This window comes from Acomys russatus, chromosome 8 (assembly GCF_903995435.1).
Source record: "Acomys russatus chromosome 8, mAcoRus1.1, whole genome shotgun sequence".
Lineage (NCBI taxonomy): Eukaryota > Metazoa > Chordata > Mammalia > Rodentia > Muridae > Acomys > Acomys russatus.
Window position 1 is genome coordinate 17,062,111 of NC_067144.1, and position 23,230 is coordinate 17,085,340.

Genomic DNA, 23,230 nt, shown 5'->3' on the forward strand with positions numbered 1-23,230 from the left:
CATGTCCCTCCTTTCTTGTCTAGGGTCCCTCTAGACAGTGACCCTGGCAATGCCAGGTCCTCCTCTTGTCCATCTCATCAGTCCCTGTGCTGGCCACCGGTGCCTGGGACATGGGGTCAGGCAGTTACTGGCTGCTGGGTTGCCAGGCTGCCCTCTGCCTAAGCTCTGCTTCCATTGTTTACAGGGTGGGTCAGAGAACTTGCTTGGGGTCTCTGACTCTGTTCCCTCTGTCCCCGTGGCCTCTGGGCCCAGCCTGTCTCTCTCCCAGTGTGTGGAAAGAGCAAGCCTCACTCCCCAGCTGTCAGATTGCTCCCACTGCCTCCAGCCAGAGTAAGCTTCTGGCTGACTCTACTTCTCCTTACTCCCTCGTTTTCTCTTCAAATGATTTTTGCATTGTTTTTCTCTCAACTACTCAACTGACTAAGGATGGGGACTAAGGCGTTTAGTTGAGATGCCTGGTATTTGGTCATGCATTATGGCTGCAGGTTCACCCAGGAAGGAGTCTTGGGGGAACTCCACCTGCTTTCCAAACCCCATGCCAAGTAGTAATTATCCCATCCTGCTTTCGGCTGTCCCTCTACCATTAGGCTGTCAATATTAAAAGATTTACTTGACCCCCTAAGTGTCCAAGAAAACATTTTATATCCTGTAATAAGCCAGTTCGTGTCTATTTCCTGCTATGACCTGTGAAACCAAACACACCAGGACTGAGTCTAGCTTGAGACTCAGTACAGAAGGGGCTGTGGGCACAAAACCTGTCATCTCTACATGATGTATAAGAGACAACTATAAACAACCAAGTGTCCGACTCAAGTAAGCACGTTATACACACAGCATGCAAATGATGCCATTCAGTGACATATTATGTTGTCTTTAAAAATATGTGAGTGAGCCAGGTGTGGTAGCACACACCCCAGCACTCAGGGCGCTGAGGCAGGGGGATGGCATGTTCTAGGCCACATAAGCTACATAGCAAGGGTGAGGTGTGTGTGTGTGTGTGTGTGTGGTGGGGGTGATTAGGGTGAAATGTTTGTAGTAACTGAAACATTTAGGTTTAAACTTAGTTGTTAGAGTATGGATGGAGATTATGTCAAGAATACAACACATTCAAGCCAGGTGTAGTAGGGGCATGCCTTTAGTGCCAGGACTTAGGAGGCAGGGATAGGAGGATCTCTGTGAGTTTGAGATCACTCTAGTCCACACAGTGAGTTCAAGGTCAATAAGAACTACACAGTGAGACCCTATCTTAAAAAACAAACAAAAAAGAATATGATAAATTAAAAATATTATTTATGGGCTGAGGGTGTGGCAGACACCTTTATTCCTAGCATTTGGGAAGAGGCAGAGGCAGATGGATCTCAGGGTGTTCAAGGCCAGCCTAGTCTATGTACCAAGTTCCAAACTCGCCAGCAGCTACACGGTGAGACTTTGTCTCAAACAAAAACAAACAAACAAACAAACAACAACAAAATATCTATAAGCTACCCTGAAGAAAAGCCCAAATATCTGTCGAAGGATTAATAGAGGGCATTGGGTTGTTTTGTTTTACTTTTTTAAGTTTTGAGATTACAATATTATTGCAACATTCATCCTTTGCCTTCTCTCACTCCAAGTCCTGCCACATACCCTTCCCCACTCCCCTTCTTGGCCTCTTATTTCATTAATGGTTATTTCATGCACATACGTATCTACATATATATTCCTAAATATAACTTGCTCAATCAGAATAATGTTACTTGTATGGTTGTTTTCACGCCTGACTATTTTGTATTGGACAAGCAATTGGCCTGCTCTCCTCTGGGGAAGACCTCTCTCCCACTCCCACCTTCCCTTGCTTGCCTGCTTGTCTTTGTAAGGTGGAGGCCTTGCGGGCTTCCCTCTGTTTACACTGGTGTGTCAATTGGTGTCATCTTTGTTCAGCTCACGTTTGGGCAGTTGTGCTTGTGGTTCTTTCTGGGTGGAGCTTCTAACATTACTAGGAGACACAGTCTCACAGCAAACTGTCTGACCCTTCGTCTCTTACCACTTTCCGGCTTCCTCTGACACAATGTTTCAGAGTGTGTTCTTCAGCTCTTAAACACAAAAGATGTTCATCTTTTCTTTTCTTTCTTTCTTTCTTTTTTTTTTTTTTTTTTTTTTTCAAGACAAAGTTTCTCTGTGTAACAGCCCAGGCTGTCCTGGACTCACTCTGTAGACCAGGCTAGCCTCAAATTCACGGCGATCTGCCTGCCTCTGCCTCCCCAGTGCTGGGATTAAAGGTGTGTGCCACCACCACTTGGCTAATGATATTCATCTTCTTGTAAATATTTTCTATGGCTCCATAAAGAGCATGTATTATTTTTATAATGGGAAAACAGTAAGTTTAAATTAATTAATCACTTTAAAGTTGAGACAAAGCCCCCCCCCCCCCCCCCCCCCCCCCCCCCCCCGCCGCCAAGACAGGATTACTCTGTATAGCCCTGGCTGCCCTGGAACTCTCTTTGTAGTCCAGGCTGGTCCTGAACTCACAGAGATCTGCCTGCCTCTGCCTCCCAAGTGCTGAGATTAAAGGTGTGTGCCGGTGCCGCCCCTCCACCCTGCCCCAAACAGAATCTAAGTAGCCCAGGCTAGCCTTGGATACACAATCCTCCTACTTCCCCCTCCCAAGCACTAAGGTTATAGGTGTTAGGATTTAAAAATAGGTATGCACCACCAGGCCTGGATAAGAATAATTATCAAAGAGATGACTGCTAAATTGTGGTGCTGGGAATTGAACCCAGATCCTTGTATAGACTAGGCAAGCACTCTAACCACTGGGATACGTCCTCCAGTGTTATTTGTATGGTCAACTCTGGGTCTGGCCTGCATTATTGAGCCCATGGGCCTGCATGGAGAGGGCAGCTGTCATACGTGCATTTTCTTCACGTTGCTCCTGGTAGGGATTTAGACTGGGGACAGTGGCTCTAACTGGCCTAGTGGGAGGCTACAAGACCAGCTGAAAAACAACAAGGAGACTAAGCAGAAAGCCTCGGTGCTGCCACCTTCAGTGAGTGAATGCTTCTCCTCCTTGGAAAAATGACTTAAACAGTGGCTACCAGTGTCTCTTTAACTCTAGGAGTTGGCTGAGGTTTTTAAGTTCCAATTTTAGAAGTGTGAGGCCAGCTCTGGGACGTTCAGGTGGTAAATCTGAGGGCGGGATGCTTGCTTTCCCTCTTGTCATTGTGCTGAACTTCCTGGCCCAGGTTTTCTTTCCTTCTAAAGCTGGCCAAGCCGAACAATTTGAGAATCCTGGGCTTTAAGCCAACCCCGTCCTCCTACGCCTCCTGGGCACCCAAAGCAGTCCTTGGTTCCTGGGGACGCTTGCCCAGATGTTGGGAAAGTGAAAAGGGAAATGAGCTAATCGCTCTGAAAATGCTTGGCGCTTCCAGAGAAAGAGGCAGAGAAACCTTATCCTGGGAGAAGGAGGTGCTTTGTGTGGTCCAAATGCCAAAGGCCTTCACCCTTCGTCACCTCGGCTATCCCTTTTGCAGAGACATCAGCATAAAACACACTGTTTCTGGGTTCAGCCATGGGGACACTAGTGTCAGTTTCTCTCCTCATTATCTCTTACGGTATGAGTCTTGTCTTTGCGTGCAGACCACGGGCATCCCATGGACAAGGAACATGCACAGCGGGGAACAAGGCCTAGCAGGACCTACCCCTCCTTGTGGGGGTGTTGTCTATGGACCAGTGGGAGAGAGGCCAGGCTGGTCAGGGGTAGGACTGACCTAGGTCTGAGTTCCACCTCAGAGGCCAGTTCCTTTCTCTGAAATGACCATCTCCTTTGAAGTCTCAAGCTAGGGCCTCTTGGGAATGGAGATGGAGTTGGGGTGAAAAGAAAAGGCTGGGCCAATATTAAGGAGGTAGGATCCAACAGGCGGACACAGCAGAGCTGACAGTGTCACAGGTCCTGTCCTGGGCGAACTCTGATGTCCACGCTGCCCATCTGAGGAAATCCTAGGGTGGAGGTAGTCTTTCCTTTGCTCAGTCATTGGCAGAAGGGATACCTGAAGGAGGGTGTGATGGCAGCTTAAAAGCAGGGTGAGGGGCGCTCTCTCCCTCAGCTAGCCAGCAAGTCACCTCATGAAGGCTGCCTCAGTGTCTGCAGAGGTAACATGCAGCCAAGCATACAATAAGGACTGTCAGTTTAATTCCCTTCTTTCATTTTGGGCCCAGAAAGACCTGGCTCAGACTCCAACTCCGTGTGTGACTCAGGACAAGAACCATCAAGGAAGTCCGTTCTCTCAGTTTCACTTGGTCACCCAGCCTGACCATGACGCAGTAACGAGGGGAGTACACAGTCACCTCTCATAACCTCAGTCTTTCCCCAGTGAGATCAGGAAATGGTAGACACTGCCCAGAGGTGGGAGACACACACTGGGGCCCATATTCTAGCTCTTCGTCTTTGTAATTCTAGACTTAATCAGTTTTTAATGACTGTTCCACTTCCTGCTCTATCTCACTCTAGTATGTTCATTTAGTCAAGAGTAGCTTCATTAGTACTCTGAGTTGGTGAGTTATGTATGGTAGGGCACCCCAAGTAACTAGGGGCTAGAAATTAGAAGAGAAATGCCCTTAGAATGGCCAGAGGGCAGGGATAGCTCCGTTGATAAAGTACTGGGTTTGCAAGCACAAGGACCCAAGTTCAAGGCCCGGAACCCACATCAAATATGCCAAGTGTGGTAATATGCGCTTGTAATCCTGGCACTTTGGAGATGGAGATTTCTGAGGCTCTCTGGCCAGCCAACCTGAGCTATTTGGCAAGGTAAATGAGAGACCTTGATACCCCCATCCCCCCAAAAAAGGATGGGCAGTGCCTGAGGGATGACACCAATGTTGCTCTCTTACCTATACAGCCATGCATGTCCATGTGCATGTACACAGACACGGGGCCAAGATCCTGACTGTTCTGTCCAGCGCTCAGCTCTCTGTTTCAGTCAGTCTCTCTACCATGGGAAAAGCTTTTTGTATTATCCCATTATCCAAATTTCTACAGAGTTCTTTATGCAGCTGGTAATCATGGGAGATCTTGACAGAGTACAGCCAGGAGAAGGCAATGGTCTTCTCCCATAACCTACCCATTGAATGGGCGGGAAGAAGAAAAGGGGAAAAAATTCTCATGACTCACCCAGGTGAAGAGAGAGACATCACTATAGACACCCAACACTGGGCAATGAGCAAGCCATAGAGCAAGGCTCAAAGGGAAAACCGAAGGGAACAGAGAGACAGGGAAGGGATAGGGGACTACCACAGACCTCCTCTCATGAGGTTTCTAGTTCCTGGGCCCAATACTGAAAAAACCCAAAGTGGAGGCAGGATAGACATTTATGGACAGACAAGCTTAGGTCTCTGCTTGCTGCATTTGTTTATCTCTTCAGGGATGATGTCAGGATAAAGCCATGAGCCAGATGCTCTCTGCTGGTGCCTTAACATCTGTAAAGCACTCTCTCATCTGTAAGTTCACTTAAGTCTCACAGATTTTCTGATAAGTGTTATTACTCTCATTTTTCAGATGAAACAAAACAAAACAAAACAAAACAAACAAACAAACAAAAAACAAGGCTCTAAGAGATCGTGACTTACCTTGGGTAACAAAGCTAGGGCTAAAGCCCAGGTGTCCTGGTCAGCCCCTGGAGAGTGCTCAGCAACTCTCCAGCTTTTCACACATTGAAAAATGGAAGATTCTCTGTGTTAGGTTGACACCAGCTGTTACTCTGATGTGACCTGGAGGTTTTCGGCCTTTGTAGATGAGAAGGTGTAATCTAGAGAGTGTAACCAAGACAACAAGACAAAAACAAATGAACATCATCACCATCACCACCATCTTAACAGCAGCACCACCACCATCATCACCATCACCGCCACCATCATAACTCACCACCTGGTAGCACATTCCTGAATCTCAACACTCTAGAGGCTGAGGCAGGAGGATCAAGATTTCCAGGCCAGCCTGGGCTATATCGCAAGACACTGTTTCAACAAATGAAAAGGAAACAACCAAAATCCCAGGCGACAAATTAATAGGGAGAGACAATGAGCCAGACTGACATCCGGGGAAGTGGCGCAGTGGCAAAGGGCCTGGGTTCAGTTCCCAGCACACACATGGCAGCTCCCACTTTCCCTCGCAAAGCTTTACCAACTTCAGAATTCTGCCTGGCACGTTTTGTTTAGGGTTCATGTCCTTTCTTGCTTGGGTCTGAGTTCTGAGAAGTGGTCTAAAAAGGTGCGTTCCAAAATGGGGTGATCCAAGCCCCTAAATCTCTAGGGGCACCTGTCACTTCTGGGTTAAGAGTAAGCATTCTACTCAGTTCTACATTAACCCTACTAGCCTTGGCGAATTGCTCAAGCTGTTTCCTCAGTAGCCTCAGGTACTCCTGTCTTGGACAGAAGACGTTCACCATGTTTCACATGCAGATACTGAGCTGATGGTCTAACCTCATCACCCCTTCCAGAAGATGGGTATTTCTATTTCCACCCCTTACTGCACATAGTTGCCATCACTCCCCATGCTCACTAGAATATCTATAAATCTCACTTTCTTCTCCTGTTAGTATATCCTCTAATTCATTATCTTTGTGCTGTTTCTTCCACATCACCTCTGCCCATTCTTCTGAAACAACCCAGCTGTCTTCTATAGCAGCTGCAGCCACTGCAGACCTAGGAAAGGGAGGACAGGTCCCAGGGACCCTAGGCAGGAAGGTGCCCTCTCACTTCCCGTCAGTCAGTCTCGTTTCTCTTTCCCCACATCCCTCTCCTACCCTCCTCCCACTTGGCTCAAGTTGACAAGGAGCAGAGCCATGGGTGTGCAGGTATTATTTTTTTTCCTGGTGGGGGAAAGGGGTGGGGATTGAGGAAAGAAAAGACGAAGCAAGGATGATTGGCATGAGGCCACACCTTCTTTTGTCCTCCTCCCCCTGGTGCTCACTCTGGCCCCTTCAGGGAAATACACCTGTTTGGGGCCAGCGGCCAGTGGGGACAGAGCTCTCCTCTGCCCCTCCTGCTGCCACTTGTGTGCTGTGCAGCTTCCTGAGGAAGCCCAAAGGACTCTTCAGAGCCATGAGAGGGCCTCCCTGGAGGGTTCCCTGGCTGCGGCTGACCTGCATGTCTTCTTGGCTCTTCTGGGTGGCTGGTAAGTGATGCATTCGGCAAAGAGTTCTGTGGGTAGAGGAGGCGGCTTCAGGGAGGAAGGGAGGAAGAGAAGACGGGGGAGAAAAAAAGGGGGGGGGGAGAATGAGCAGATATGGGACAAGGTGGAAAACAAAAGATAAGAGGGGGCAAGCACTAGAAAGATAGTCAAAAAGAAGGGACAGAGGCAGAGAGAAACAAAGATGTCTTGGGGACAGGAGGTGGCCAGGCTTGGGGACCCATGGTGGAGGGAACCAGAACTTTATTTGCATAGAGAATGAAAGAGGCAGGGCCATAGCAAGGAGGTGATAGAGTTGAGGAGAGACTATAAGGGAAAATCAGAAAAGCTGGTGACAGGAGCAGAAAAAACCAAAAACCAAAACAAAAGACCCAAAAACCTCTTACAAAGATGTCACATCAGAGGACAAGACGGCTGAGAAATAAACGGACTAAAGCAGAACAGCCATAGAGGAGAAAACGCAGACAACAACAGAGTGGAGAGGCAGGAGGCAGGCGGGCTTGAGGAATGGTGAGAGCAGAAGCCGGGAACTGGCCAAGGCCACAGAGATGCTGAGGGCATCGGTGTGCTGTCCCAGAACCAAAGTTACCTCCTGCCTTTACACAGCCTCAGCACTCCACTACCCACAAGAGTTCAGAGCCTGTTGAGGGGTGTTCTCAAGGTCCCTGAGACTTCATCCTGCCACCTCCCCAGCTGCCTGCCTGACTCCAAATTGGGGTTTCATTCTGTGCATCGGGGTGTCTGAGTGTTCTGGGAAGGCCAAGGAGTCAGGAGCGCAGACCAAAGTCAGAACCATACGTCTTTCCCCACCTCAACAGGCCCAGGGAAGCGGATGCTGAGAGCACCACCTTATGGGAAGCATGCTGGAGGGGGCACTCCCTACAGAGTGAGAGACAGGCACTGGAAAAGTGGGCCAGACAGTCTGACCCTTCCTAGAGAGTGATTCTTGGTATGTAACTCAGTACATAGCTCAATCTTGAATTTGTAATCCTCCTGTCTCAGCCTTCCGAGCACGAAGATTACAGGCATGCACTAGCTTTCCTTGCAGTTTTCTCAAAGTGAAACCACTGCCCTCAACTACCTGCCTTCCAGGCTGCCATGCCTCACGGAGCGAGGGAGCACCCCCTTCAGAGGCGGCCCAGGCCTGGGAAAGGGTCCTAGAGGTGTGAGAACAGAACCTAGACTCAAATAAGTGTGGCTCCCTGGCAAGCCCCTTGGGGAGCCAGAAACATGGGTACTGAAGGGCCCCGCTCTGCCAGCTGCTCCAGGCCTTCTGGGGAGCTGGGGGAGGAAGGGTTGCCATGGGAGCCATGCTGTTTTGGCCTTTGCTTGCTAACTGTCATGGTCCTGAGTGCGAGTTTTACCCAAACTCCCCAGACCTTTGTTCTCTATAGTCAAAGCAGGGCTGTGAAAGCCATAGACCAGATTTCTAAGTTCTTAAGTTTTCTGGGTATGATGGTGCACGCCTTTAGTCCCAGCACGGGGGAGGCAGAGGTAGGTGGATCTCTGTGAGTTTGAGGCCAGCCTAGTCTACAGACAGCAAGGGGCTACAGCAAATTTGTTCTTGTGGTGCTAATATTGAATCCAGGGGTTTTCCCATGCTCAGATAGTTCACTGCCCATAGCCATACGCCCGGTCTAGGCTTCACTTTTCTTTCTTTCTTTCTTTCTTTCTTTTCTTTCTTTTCTTTCTTTCTTTCTTTCTTTCTTTCTTTCTTTCTTTCTTTCTTTCTTTCTTTCTTTCTTTCGGTGCTGGGGATCAAACCAGGGCCTTGTTGTGTTACCCACATACTCTGTACCACTGAACTATGCCTTCTGTCTAGTTTTTACATTTCTCACATTCTGTGATTTAAACTCAACTCTTGGGACTGGACAAGGTAGCACATATCTGTAATCCCAGCTTGATGGGAGGCAGGTGGGTTGGGAGTTCAAGGTCATACTGAGCTATATACTCAATTTGAGGTCAGCCTGGCTACATGATACCCAGTCTCAAAACATAAGGTAAAATGTCAGCTCTGGAGACAGGTGTGGTGGTGCACACCTTTGATCCCAGGGCTCGGGAGGCAAAGGTGGGCGGATTGCTCTGAGTTTGAGGCCAGCCTAGTCTACAAAGCGAGTCCAGGACAGCCAAAATGACATAGAGAAACCCTGTCTTGAAAAAAAAAAGTCAGCTCTGGCATGTGGAGTGCAGTTTAGTGATAGATCGTTTGTCTAACAAGCCTGAAGCCCTGGGTTCAATTTCCAGAGTTACAAAAGCAAACAAAATGGCAGCAGAAACATGCTGCAAGCAGCGGATCTGAAGCAGGTCTTAAGGGCTGGAGAGATGGCTCAGTGGTTAAGAACGCTGGCTGCTTTTCCAGAGGACCTGGGTTCAATTCCCAGCAACCACATAGAGCTCACATTGTTTGTAACCCCGGTCCTAAGGGGCCTGACATCTTCTCTTGGCCTCTGTGGATATCACGCACATGTAGTGCACAAGTGGACATGTGAATAGGCAAAACACATAAAAATAAGCTTTCTTTTCTTTTTTTTTAAGCCAGACCTGATGGTTTGAGTCTGTTATCAGCACTCAGGAGGCTGAGGAAAGAGGGTTACTGTGAGTGTGAGGATAGCCTGGGCCATGGAGTTAGATCTGGACCAGTTTGAGCTATAGTGTGAGAACTTTTCTAAAAAAGAAAAATCTATGGGTGTGGATATGATCAAGACTCATTGTTCAGATGTATTAAATTGCCAAAGAATAAATCAAAGGTGTTTTAAACTCTCCCCCCAAAGTCAACTCTAAAAGTGTTGGTACGGACTCCCCACTTGCCCCAAAGGGTTTGGATCATTAAACTCTGCGTTTTATAGAGAGGATAGAGGGTACAGGTGGTAGAGAAAGCAGAGGGGCGTGGCCAGAGAAGGAAAGGCGTGTGATGGAGATGGGTGACTCATGGAAGTGTGGCATGACCTGTGTTAACAGAAGTGGAGCCAGGAGGGGGAAGCAGTGAAGCTTAGAGCAAGAGATGGAACAGTGTGATGGGCTTCATGGGGAAATCTAGTCAGTAAACTGCTTAAGGCGGCTTCCGGGAGTCTGGGTCCCACCAGGCCTGTCCCTTTTGGCTCCTTGAAGGGTCTGAATCTAAGCTGTCTGTTCACAACTCCTGGCAGTAAAGGAATAAGGCATCTCAAGACCAAGTTCTCAGCACAAAGACTTGTGTGCCTCAGAGGGACAAAGGTCAGGGAATAAGAGACAAAGACAGGGAAATAGAGGGGGAAGGGGGAGGGAACACAGGAGGGGGGAGGGGGGAGAGATATTTGTCCTGGGGGTGGGATGGGTGGTACAAAGGACTGCCTCTGGATAGAGAGTAGATAGAAGCGGCTCATAGGCAAATGGAGGTTTATAAAGGTAATAGGGGAAACCCCCGAGTTAGGATGAGGTGTTTACCTGTAATTGGGCATGTTAATTATGAGCCAAAGGGGGCTTTTGTGTGCTGGACTTCAATACTTTGATAGCTGGACCATGGTAGTCAGCCCCAGGAAGAGGAAATGGCCAAGTAAGGGAACAGACCTTGACGGCTGGCTTTAGGAGTGCAATCTAACTGATTTTAGGAGGCTTTAGGAGTGCAATCTAACTGATTTTAGGAGGCTTTAGGAGTGCCATCTAACTGATTTTAGGAGGCTTTAGGAGTGCCATCTAACTGATTTTAGGAGGGCAGTTAGAATGGTGGAGAAGGACATGGCCTGTCAGAGCCATGTTTGCCACGCCTGGGCTGGCTAGAGTCACTTCAGGCAAGACCTTCCTCTGGGCCCAGGCCACTTCTGAAGAAGGTGTTGGAGCCTTTAGCTCCAGGTCAGATGAAAAGCTCAGAGCTTCCATAGAAGCTCACCTTCCTGGTAAAGCCAGGGCTCTCCAAAGAGAAGGTTCTGGAAAGGTGAGAACAAAGTTGGACCAGACAGAGAGCACAGCTCTGTGGCTCCCGGCAGGAGTGACTCAGAAGGAAGCCTGGGGTCCACAGTTCCTTGCTTCCCTGTTAGGACCGTCAGTGATCTAGTAACAGAGGTGACATCACTGCTTTGAGTGGCCGCTGGGAGGTTAGGCGGCCATTGCTAGTGCAGGATGGAGGGCGTGCTCCATGGCCACAGGACACGCAGTCGGAAGAGTCCCACTGGCCTTCTTTTAGAAAGCATCTGATTTTGTCATTGGGCTAAGAAAGGCCTCCCCAGCCTACAGCCAAGGCCACCAAAACTTCACAAGCCCATCTGTTTGCCTCTTGCCCCAAGACCCTCCAACCCCTGCTCAGGGTCATCCAGAAGAAGGGGATCTTTGTACAGGAAGGCCTGTTGAGAAAAGCAAGGAGATGCGGGTGCCAAGGGCTCAGCAGCAGGTGTGACAGGAGAACTCACCAGCCCAGGGATCAGAGGCAAGGAGCAATGGCTGTACAGTTTCAGTGTGCTAGACGGCAAAGTCCAATGGCCAGCGTGGGCATGAGTGCACCCTGAGAGAGCATCAAGAAGAGCCACGCAAACTTCCTTGAGAAGGAGCCCTCGGGTGTGGGAGAGGGTGCAGTTGGTAGGCAGGGAGTGCAATGGAGCAGGTCAGTGTACCCCAGGCACTAACTATCCTTCCTGTGGGCTTGCAAGTGCCACCCAGCTGTTCTCAATGTGCCTTATTGCCGGAGCTGACCCGAAGGTCCATCTCTGCCATGGGGCCAAATTCTGACTGCTGTTTCCAAAGGGTTCTCTCTCTGGGGACCCTCTATGGGCTGGCCTCTGAGAGAGGATGACCCAGCACCGCTTAAGCTGGGCGTTGTGGTGCATGCCTTTAATCCCAGCATTCAGGAGGCAGAGGCAGGAGGATCTCTGTAAGTTCGAGGCCAGCCTGGTCTACAAAGCGAGTCCAGGACAGCCAAGATTACACAGAGAAACCCTGTCTCGAAAAACTAAAATCAAAACCAAAACCAAACCAAAACCAAAACCAAAACAAACAAACAAACAAAAAAACCCACCCTAAATGGCTTGCTTCTTTGTTGCCAGGAGAGGCTGAGAAGCAGTTGGTGTTTTCAGGGTTAGAAGAAATGGTCTTTGCTACTGTGTCTGTTTTCTGGTCTCTTATACCTCACAAAGACACACAAAGCAGTCTGTGGGCCACGCCCCTCCAGGCCAGGTCTGACACCCTATAGGCCCAGGCTCCTCCTAGTGTAAAGCTTTGTCATCACTATGTGTCTCCCTGTTAAGTCTGTGCTTGCTCACTCGGTTGCTGGGCCAAAGGGAGTGCGATTTGTTGGCGCCTCAAAAGTTGCAACGTATTCCTCAGTATTTTCTGAGGAACAGGGATCTGTGCCACCCGAGTGTCAAGGATGGTGGCTGTGCTCACAGCGGGCCCTGGTCTGTGTGGTAGTCAGCTTTGCCCTCTGTGTGGGTGTACATTTAAGGACTCACAGATGTTGACTCTGTACTTTGGACTCCAAACAGTGCCTTGTGGTGAATTTAGGAGATTAGAGCAATTCAGGCTTCAAAGCTATTTATTCAGTCACTTCCTGAAAGTCTACTCAGGCCAGTGACTTCAGTCACTAAGATGGATACGTAAGTCATGGTCCTTGCCTCCCAAAGCTCTCTAACTTAGGTGACCCGTTTCAGGTCATATGGCCCAGAGGCAGCTGGGACAAGAACTCAGGTTTCCTCAGCCATGTTCAACGGTCCACAAACAAACTTCCCAACAAGCCCATATCACACCCACAGAGGAGAGAACAGAGATGCTGACGAGGGAGAACCATCATTCATTTCTTTGTTAATGTAAAGGGTGACCTGAGGTACACCTCCTTGTGCCTGGCATTGTTCTCCCTAGCCCCCTCCCACTCCCACCCCCGGTGGTGGAGGAGGAAATACGGGGAGTGGGTGTCAGGCGTGAAATACCAAGGCAAGAGCATGTGGAACATTTTCAGAGAGGCTGGCCTGTTGGAGGCTTAAAGAGGTGGTGGTGCAAGATCCTGCAGGGCCAGCAGGCTGAGGAAGGGACTATGGATTTTAAGTAAGGAACATGGGCAGGCACTGAGGGGCTTCCGGTTAAGGGTTGACATTTGAAGGCTTTAGGAAGACCTTTGAAATTATTGTGACTGAAAATGGACAGAGCAGGGTGGCAGCTTCAGAATAACAAGGCGGCCAAGAGCCAGGGAGGCTCTAGGTAGATGATGCCAGCTCTGTGATGGCACAGACAGACCTGGAAAGAGTGAAAACATCAGCAACTGACATTCTGGCAGCCTTGCAGAGACCCAGGAATCAGGCAACGCCAAATGGTACTTAGGGAGCTTGGGTAGAGGGCTGACTACTTCACATACTTTGCCTTGCTGGTGTTCCAGGTATCTGACACTGTCCCACTTTCATAGAGAAGTACCTGAGTCACACAGCAGAAGTTGGTCAGCCATAATCTCTAGATGCTAGCTTGTAACCACTTCATGGACCCCTTGGCTTCTGCCATTTCTTGCCAACATATAGGTCAGAAAGAACCCTGTTAGGGGATGCCAAAAGCACCGTGGCTGGAGAGCCATAACAAGCAAAGTTACTGTTGTTTCTCCATCATCACCTCCCTGTCCCTCCCCTTCTAGTCCAAGCCAAAGAGCCCCCGCACGGAGATTAAGCGAGCTGGACGACTGAAATGTCACTGTCGTTATCCTGACTTCCTTGAGCGCTTTCATTTCTCCCCAATCAGTAGGTGGAGCCTGCATTCTCTGTGCTGACCTTAAAAGCTTAGGTCTGTATCATGAAGGAAGATCTTTCAGAATCCAGGCCTCACAGCAGACTCTAAAACGAGAGACTCAACTCTTCTTTCTCACTCCATCTGCTGGAGCCATCAAACAAGGCCAGTCAGCCAGGAGCTTCTTTACCTGGGGTAGTGCCTTGGGTGAGATCCCCCCACCTCACTACTCTCACCACATGAGAGACGACACATTTAGAAAGACCAAGATGATCCATGAAGCACCAAGACCCACCACAGCCCCCACCTATTGGGCCACCAGCTGCTACACTCAGAAGTTTGACCTTCAGCCTCTGCCACTTTGGTTTTAGGGCCTGTCTCTCTTAGCTCCCATCTGAGGTGGGCACACTCACCTAGCCTAAGGTTGCTCTTGGGTTCTTTGGCTACGGGAAGGGCACACTTCTCAGGCCATATGGCTATCTTGTGGGCCTCTTCCTGGTGCTAGGGTTACTGTGACAATTGCAGGAGTTACGGGTACCACCTCGCTCTCCCTTCAACCTCATTTGAAGGAACTGAAAAGTAGGGCATTCAAAAGATACTGATGATGTAATTCCAGTGAGCCTGACCCTGCTCCAGGTGCTCTGCCAGACTTTCTTGAGTATTTTGAATTAGTCTCTCTCCTTGTCTTGAATTCTAGGACACACAAAAGGGATATATACGGTGGCGGACGCAACACCCGCCGGTCGATTCTGAGGCACAAAGATATATCTTGTGACTCCCCACTCACTTCTAGTCCTTTCCCCTCAACTTCTTCACTCTTTACAGTGCATTTGTTGTTCAAATGGTACAGTTGGGCTCTCTGCTTGGACTCTACTTCTCCTGGGCAACCCTGTAACGAGCTCACCAGCCAAGAAAGAACAGTGGGAAGTGATGCATTGTGGGAAATTTGGTTTATGGGGTTTTGTTTTTTTTTTTAAACCTCTAGTTACCAGAGAAACCCAAGATAAACAGAGCAGGTGCTAAGCTAAGCTGCAGCCTCAGCCTGTGGAACACGCAAGGTGACAGTTTGTTTTTCTATTTGGGGTATGACACGCCAGCCTTTTGAAATGTCTCCTTCTATCATCCTCACCACTGCTGCCACCACTCCCTCCTGAATCAACAACACACCCATCACTTCTCATGGCTGTGGAGTCACCAGAGGGCCACTGCAAAGAGTGATGTCCGGTTTCATTTTCAAAGTCACCATCCCTGACTCCCTGAGAGGTGTCACACATCTGGGAGGCATGACCTTGCAGAGGCTAGAGTAGGCAGAGTGTGTGCAGAGGTCTCTAGGACTCAGCTGTGGGACTCAGCCCCACCTCAGAGCTGGTGTCGATGGCCTTGCCGTTGCCGGATGAAGCTTCCCCTCTCACAGAACTTTGAAACATTTCTGTTTTAGGCTGTACCACGTGTATCGTTGGACAGTAGTTTTGTCACCCGAAGGGGCAACAGCCCACAACTCAAACTGACCATCACAGAAAGAAAAGCCAGGAAATAGTCAGAAATGTCCTAGGGCCACATTCTTTGCCCCTAAATATGTGCCCAGCTTGCCCTCAGATCAGCTCCTCATCAACATGGCAGGTCAAGAACCTGGGGGCTGATCAACCACCATAGCTCACCCCCATTTCAGCACTCTGGATAGCAGGTGGCATTCCTAGAGCTGAGCTTTGTCCCCTGCCTTAGTTTTCTCACCATGTGGTCTGGGCCACTGTTGGTGACATAAGGTATAAAGCGATGAAAATACCAGGCATTAGTATTTTTTTTTTAAATCATTCAAAGAGTTCAAATGTGCTACCAATGGCAGACAAAGCAGTTCAATGTGTGGGCTAGTTAGTCACAAAAGCAGACTGATGTTCAAACACTCAACGTGGAGACACGCTGTCCAAGAATGCCTTGGGAGCAGCCACTTCTTCCTACAGAAGCCATCATGTCATGCATGTGGATAAATGGACAGCATTCTTAGACACTTTCGACACTCAACCATGACCAGAAGATGGTCAACCACCAACAAATAGCCTACTTCTGAAATCTGCTTTGAGATCCGGACCCATGCACCATATCACAGGTATAAAGAGAGGACCAGTCTCCATGGAAGTTGTATGGCAGCTAGACCCATGGCCCCAGTGTTCAAGCAATTCCTTTCCAGGGTTATAGAGTTTTTTCTAGTCCTTATAACTCACATCAAGCCAACAGTAATGTGAGGGAAGCATTGATTGAGAGAGTATTAGTCAACTTTTCATTACTATAACAAAAACCCAAAGGCAGGTTACCTTGATAAGAAAAGAAGTTGATTTAGCTCACAGTTTGGAATGCACATGTAGGTGCTGGGGAGGAGTCCATGACAGAACAGTCAGGGCATGTACGAGAGGGAACGGCCACTCCACCAAATCAGGAAGCCAGAGAAATACAGGAGCCCCGTAATCCTTTCCCAGGACATGCTTCTGGTTGACCTAAGGGCTTCCCACAAACTTTGCTGGTAAGGATCTCAGCATCACACTGAGAAGCACGCTCAGAGCATAGTGGGGACAGGAAACTGGGCTCAGGAAGACCAATGAAAGGGGTGTCTGTGGTAAGAATGACACAGCCAAGTGCACAGGGGAACATGACAGGAAGAGTCATCCGGGGAGTGACAGTTGGTGCCAAACTACAATTCTGAGTACAAGGAAGAGGAAGAAATGCAAAGTGACTCGGAGGGTTTCATCCTGGACGTCTGGGGACTGTTATTAAAAATGGACAGGAGGAGGGAGATGCAAGGTTCGACTTGGGTATGCCGCATAGCAGAAGCTACACTCATCTCTGCGAGTTTGAGGCCAGCCTGGTCTACAACGCAGGTTCAAGGACAGCCAAGGCTACAAAGAGAAACCCTGTCTTGAAAACCAACAACAACAACAACAAAGATTACAGCAATGCACTAGTTTAGGTTGTAACAGCTGATTGCGTGGGAAAGGTAAGGCAAGGTTGGATGTTGCGCTGGTCTCTTAAAGGCAGGTTAAACAGGCTGAGGACACAGTGGGATAAGAGTCTCAAGTCTCGAGTGAGGTGTATTACTACTTTTGGCTTTGAGGCCCAGCAAAAGTTCCAGTCTCTCAGAATGTAAGATATTTCCTCATTAACTTCATAGCTCCACACCCATCAGTTGACTTTATTGATAGTGTTCTCCTTAAAATGGGGTCCATAGGCCACAGAGACCAGAGTCACCCTGAACACCCACTAAAATGCAGATTCCCAGATTCTCAGTGTCGGCTGAAGGACGCTTCTCCTGTCATAGATCAGCTCTCACTTTGTGGCTCAGACTATCTCTAGTATCCCAGGTTAGCCTCAAATTTGAGGCAATCCTCATTTCAGCCCCCCTAAGTGCTGGGATTATAGGCATGAACCACTCTCCCCTGCACACATTTTTAAAGCTTCCCCAGGGCCTCTGATTTATCTTATCTTTTATAAAAAGATTATTTATTTTTAATTATGTATGTGTACCTGTATGTTGTTGTTGTTGTTGTTATTATTATTATTATTTTGAGGCAAGGTTTCTCTGTGTAGCCTTGGCTGTCCTGGAACTCACTCTGTAGATAAGGCTGTCCTGGAACTCAGATATCCGCCTGCCTCTGCCTCCCTGGGTGCTGGGATTAAAGGCCTGCGCCACCACTGCCTGGTGTGCCTATGAGTTTATGCGCACCACACTTAGGCAGGTGCCCAGTGAAGCCAGAGGGTGTCGGGTTCCCTGGAACTGGAGTTACAGACAGCTGTGAGCTGGCTGATGTGGATGCTGGGAACCAAACCTGGGTCCACCGAAAGAGGACTGTGAACTGCCGAGAGCCATCTCCACCCCTCATCCTACTTCCTGAGGACCACTTTCTCAGGAAAAATAGCTTCTCTTCTCTCACTCTGTTTCACAGTTGAGAATGGTTCGCCTAAGATTGGTAAATAATCTGCAAATCATTTCTCTAAAGAGCTAGCAGTCCATGAGGCGGGGGTGGCTTAGGATGTGTTGGTTAAACAGTGATGGAAGAAAGAAACAACCAGTGCAGTGCAGTTAACACAAAACCCTTCCTTCTCAAGACAGGCTCAACAGAGTGTGAGATTTTTTTTTTCCTCTCTTACATCCCAAACACTCAAACAAAGCAGCTCTTGCTTTCTTGCCCACTGTCATGAGACTCCAGATGGCTCAATCAGGTCTGGAAAGCTCTCTAAATAAACCTCTACAAGCAAGACTCCCAGGCCACAGCCCTGTTGGGTGAGATTTAAAATCAGTAATACAAAGCTGAGAGCTTCTAGAAGAAGAGGATGCTGGGAAATGAGGGCTGCCAAAACCTCGCACAGTGGTACTGCACAGTGGCATGACCTTTCTGCCAAGAGGTTTGACAGCACACATGAATAACATGAATTTATATTATGGCATTAATCAGCAATTCCACTAGCAGGAACTTATATTTAGGAAATGAGCTGGGATAATGGAACAGAGCTGAGCATGGTGTGCAGAGACAGTCAATGAGCAGACAAGTACAACAGGGACACAGCCGAGTTACCCAGGCATGAGTTAAATAAATGTAAAAAAAAAAAAAAAACTAGCAAATGAAAATTAGACGTTAGCTTCCTTACTTGCATTAACAACATAATAAAAAGCCCACGATAAACACAACACATAAAAGTCCTCTGATGGGCCAGGTGTTGTGGCGCACACCTTTAATCCCAGCACTCGGGAGGCAGAGGCAGGCAGAGTGCTGTGAGTTCGAAGCCAGCCTGGTCTACAAAGTGAGTCCAGGACAGCCAAGATAACATAGAGAAACCCTGTCTCAAAAAAAAAAAAAAAAAAAAAAAAAAAAAAAAAAAAAGTCCTCTGATGGGTGTCGTTAATGTTTTTATACAGTGTTAAAGGTTGTGGCCAATGTCCAGCAGGGGTGTTAGGTAAACGCTCTTACACAGGGAATATCACACAGATGTACAAGCAATTTATGGGGCAAGGCCAAGGTATGATTTATTAAGGAAAAATGTGTTAGGCCTGGGGAGGTAGCTCAGTCATTAAAGTCACATAAGCGTAAGGACCTGAGTTTGGTCCCTGGCATCATGTTCTGTGTGGCTACAGTCCCAGTGTGGGAAGGCAGAGACAGTAGGCTCCTGGAACCTACCAGCCAGTCAGTCTAGCAGGCTCTAGTTTCAGTGAGAAACCCTGTCTAAAAAATAAGGGGTGGAGAGCAATCAAGAAAGGCACTTGATTGACCTCTGACCCCCCATAAGTATGTGGGCATGCATGCACAGAAAGCTGCATGCACACACAAAAGTTTTGTTTTTGTTTGTTTGTTTGGTTTTGATTTTTTGAGACAGGGTTTCTCTGTGTAGCCCTGGTTGTCCCGGAACTCGCTCTGTAGACCAGGCTGGCCTGGGACTCACAGAGATCCACCTGCCTCTGCCTCCTGAGTGCTGGGATTAAAGGTGTGCTCCACCACTGCCCAGCTTAGAAAAAAGTTGTAAATCAAAAACAATGGAGTGCTCCTGGCCCTGAGTCCTCAGTACTGCACAGAGAGGTGGGCTCTTATGTGTATGCGTGTGTGCTCTCAACTTCTGGTACATCGTTTTAAGTTTGCTTTATACCAACAGTGTTTCTTTTGTTATTATTTTCATAAACAGAGGCCATAGTTGTCTCCCCCCCCCCCCCTTACTTAGGAGCCTATAAGAATGGGTCAGGGGGCTGGAGAAATGGCTCAGAGGTTAAGAGCACCGCCTGCTCTTCCAAAGGTCGGTCCCGAGTTCAATTCCCAGCAACGACATGGTGGCTTATAACCACCTGTACTGAGATCTGGTGTCTTCTTATGGTGGGCAGGCACACGTGTGGGCAGAATACTGTATAAATAATAAATAAATCTTAAAAAAAAAAAAAAAAAAAAGAATGGGTCAGAGGGGAGGAGGTGAACGCAGATCAACAGCAAGGCCTCAGAAACTGCATGAAAATGCTCTGCTGAACTCTGAAGACCCCCTTCCTAACAAAGCCATACCCGGCAGCTGGAACCTTCCTGTGTTAAAGTTGTCATGTGCCTGCAAATAGGGACAATGGGAACAGAGCCTGACCTTCTGCCAAGGAACATTCGCAGTGTGCCTACCTCTCTGTGTCAGAGGGCCACCTGTGGGAGTCAGTTTTCTCTTCCTCACTATGTGGGTCCTGAGGAACACGCTCGGGTCATCAAGCTTGGCAGCAGGCACCCCTAACCGAGCATACACGGGTCATCAAGCTTGGCAGCAGGCACTCCTAACTGAGCACACACGGGTCATCAAGCTTGGCAGCAAGCACCCCTAACCGAGCACACATGGGTCATCAAGCTTGGCAGCAGGCACCCCTAACCGAGCACACACGGGTCATCAAGCTTGGCAGCAGGCACCCCTAACCGCTGCTCCGTCTCAGCAGCCCAGATCTGAGACAAAGTCTCTCTATATAATTCAAACCAGCAAATTCATAATCAATCTTCCAGTCTCAGGCTCCCAAGTCCTGAGACTACAGGTGTGTGCCACCACAGCAGGCCATTAAGACTTTAAAAGGAAGGAGTGAATAACTCATAGGTTTTAAATAACTTATGATCCTCGATGGTCACCTCCCCTACCACACTCCTTGGTTTAGATAGTGATTTTCCTTAGGTCTTGTATTCACTTTACATTTCTGGCTTAAATGCAGCTTGCCCACCTTTTAAAAATCTAATGTTGGATTTGGCTTGCTTATATTTTGTCTAGGCTATTTCTATGGATGCTTTTAACTAAGATTTATTCGTCTTAGTCTTTCTTTCTGAATCGTCTTTGAACAGTTTTAACATTAAGATTACACTAGCATTGTAAAACCAGCCATAAGGCGTTCTTTTTGCAAATGTTGGAAGAGATTATGCAAGGTTGAAACCACACGATCCCCAAATGTCCCATAAGAATGTAAAGTGTTACAAGTAGAACAATATGATAGGCAGATTTGGGCCCAGGGGTCCCGCTCAAACTAAGGCACCAGCCAAGGACAATACAGGAGGTAAACTTTAAAACCCTTCCCAGATCTAGCCAATGGTCAGAATATTCTCCACAGTTGAGTGGAGAGTGTTGATACGACTTTCTACGTACTCTGGTGCCTCAACATTTGACCATGCCCCCTGGAGGGGGAGACCTGGTGGCACCTCAGAGGAAGGCGCAAGTAGCCAAGAAGAGACTTGATACCCTATGAGAATATACAGGGGGACGTAATCCCCCTCAGGAACAGTCATAGGGGAGGGGAATAATGGGAAAATGGCGGGGGGGGGGGGAGGAATGGGAGGATACAAGGGATGGGATAAACATTGAGATGTAACAAGAATAAATTAATAAAAAAAAAAAAAGAATGTAAAGTGTTTTCAAAGAATATTTATTGAACACTTAGTAGACCAGGATATCCATAGTAAAAATAAAAATAATAAAAGTTGAAAATAATTTTAGAGCGATATAGATCATGGAAATTAATAAAAGTAGAAACATTAATAAGAAAAAAATTTTAAAAAGAAAATACAGTGGGGTGTTTTGCAGTTCAGTTCACTCCTTTGTCTAAAACAGTTTGGACAGTTCCCCAGGAAGCAGTTGCTGTGGGTGAGGTACCCAGCCTTGCAAGTGAGTCACTCGGTCTGTACACACCAGAGCTGCTTCCCAACTCCTCTCACCTGGAAGTCTGACTGAATGCCCCTCTCAAGAAGGGAACGGAGGAGCTGGGCCTGGTGGCGTATGCCTCTAATTCTGCACCAAGGAGGTTGAGGCCAGAGGATGGCTGTGGATTTGAGATCCATCTGGGCTTCTGTTGTGTCGTAGAGATAGAGATGGGGAGAGGGAGCGAATGCACCAGGGGCAACTGTAAGAACTACACACGAGCCTAAACACCTTCTCAGTGGGCCGTTTCTCTGTGAACTGTCTTCCGACTGCTTGTAAGCTTGAAAGCTGGAGGCAGGTACAACCCTCGTCTGACACTCCCAATTTCTCATTTCAGACACAAGGGAAAGGGAGAAATTCCATTTACTTTCAAAAAAGAACAATGCTCTAAAATAATATCTTCCTATAGCCAACTGAAGTCTATGCACAGCAGATAGAAAATTCCAGAAGTGAATAATTCATAGGTTTCAAATAAGTTATCAAAGTTACTTTGCTGTCCTATGCTATTTTTGTTGTTAATCTCTCTCTCTCTCTCTCTCTCTCTCTCTCTCTCTCTCTCTCTCTCTCTCTCTCAAGCATTTTATTTTACTTAAATCAAATATTCTGTGAAGGCATGTAATATACACATTTGTACATAGCATCTTTCAATTAAAAACATGTCCAGGTGGGACAGGATTTTAGTGGAAAGCTTGAATTAAAAAAAAAACAACACTATGAGCTACTCATTGTCTTAAATGTAACTATTTACACAGATAAAGTGGGCATCCAAGAGGTATGGCAGCCTTCCTGTAATGAATGGCCTGTTCACCAGGAAGTAATTAATATACATCCTCCGGCTTCCAACAGTTTCCTTTTAAAGCTGGCCAGTTGCCCTGCACTCTTCAAGGCTGGTTGATTGCTCCATTAGTTACGGGTGGTGGTGGCGTTCAGTGTCCTGGAGTCGTCCTCTGATCTTTCTATGTAAGGATGTCTGCTCTTGAAGAAATCTGATACATACACCACGACTAATACCGCAACCACAGCTCCTTGGATGAGTCCAACGAGCACGTCGCTCGAGTGGTGTTTGTAATCTGAAACTCGAGAAAGGCCCACGTATATGGAAAAAGCAACAAGCCCAAACTGCAGCGTGGGGCGTAGGAGTCTTGCCCAGTCTGCTTTCATCCTGGCTTGAAGGTAAAGTGCTGTAAACAGCATGCAGTACATAGAAAACGAAGAGTGGCCCGAGTAGAAGGACAGCCTGCCTTCCCTGACTTTCGCGGCACTCCCCTGACATACGTAGGTCTCAATATAACCATCTCCGCAGTTGATCTTTGACCAGTCTGGGTTGCAGACAGCCAAGAAGTGAGGCCGCAGTCTGCCTACAGAGTACTTGGCGATGTTAGTGAGGGACTGACTAGCTGCGGCTCCAAACAAAAAGGTTCCCACGGCTTTGTAAATCGTGGCTATGTAGTGATTGTTGACAAAGGAACTGGACCGCAAGGCATTAACCTCAACAGACAGAGTTTCTCCAGCAACCAGAACGATAATACTGAATGGAATGATTATTCCACCTAATAACTCAGTAGGTATGGTGTCTTCTCTGTAAGGGTACTGGATGGACTCATCGTTACAGAATACTCCTCGCTTGAAGGGGGTACGCCTTGAAGAAAGGATTGCGAAAGGGAATCCGGCCAGCAACACGCACAGCACATCGAGGGCCACGTAAGACAGCCGCGTCTTGTCGAACAT

General features: G+C 48.0%; 1 protein-coding gene across 1 annotated transcript; it reads right to left on the minus strand.

Annotated features, from left to right (window-relative positions):
- Positions 1-22,405: 22,405 nt before the first annotated feature.
- LOC127193261 (phospholipid phosphatase 1-like) lies at positions 22,406-23,230 on the minus strand. Its single transcript, XM_051150541.1, has one exon. It carries the CDS (start codon positions 23,228-23,230, stop codon positions 22,406-22,408), a length of 825 nt encoding a protein of 274 aa, XP_051006498.1.

Bases quoted from the DNA above. Each gene is read 5' to 3' on its own strand.
- LOC127193261 (XM_051150541.1), bottom strand. From the start codon at position 23,230: ATGTTCGACAAGACGCGGCTGTCTTACGTGGCCCTCGATGTGCTGTGC.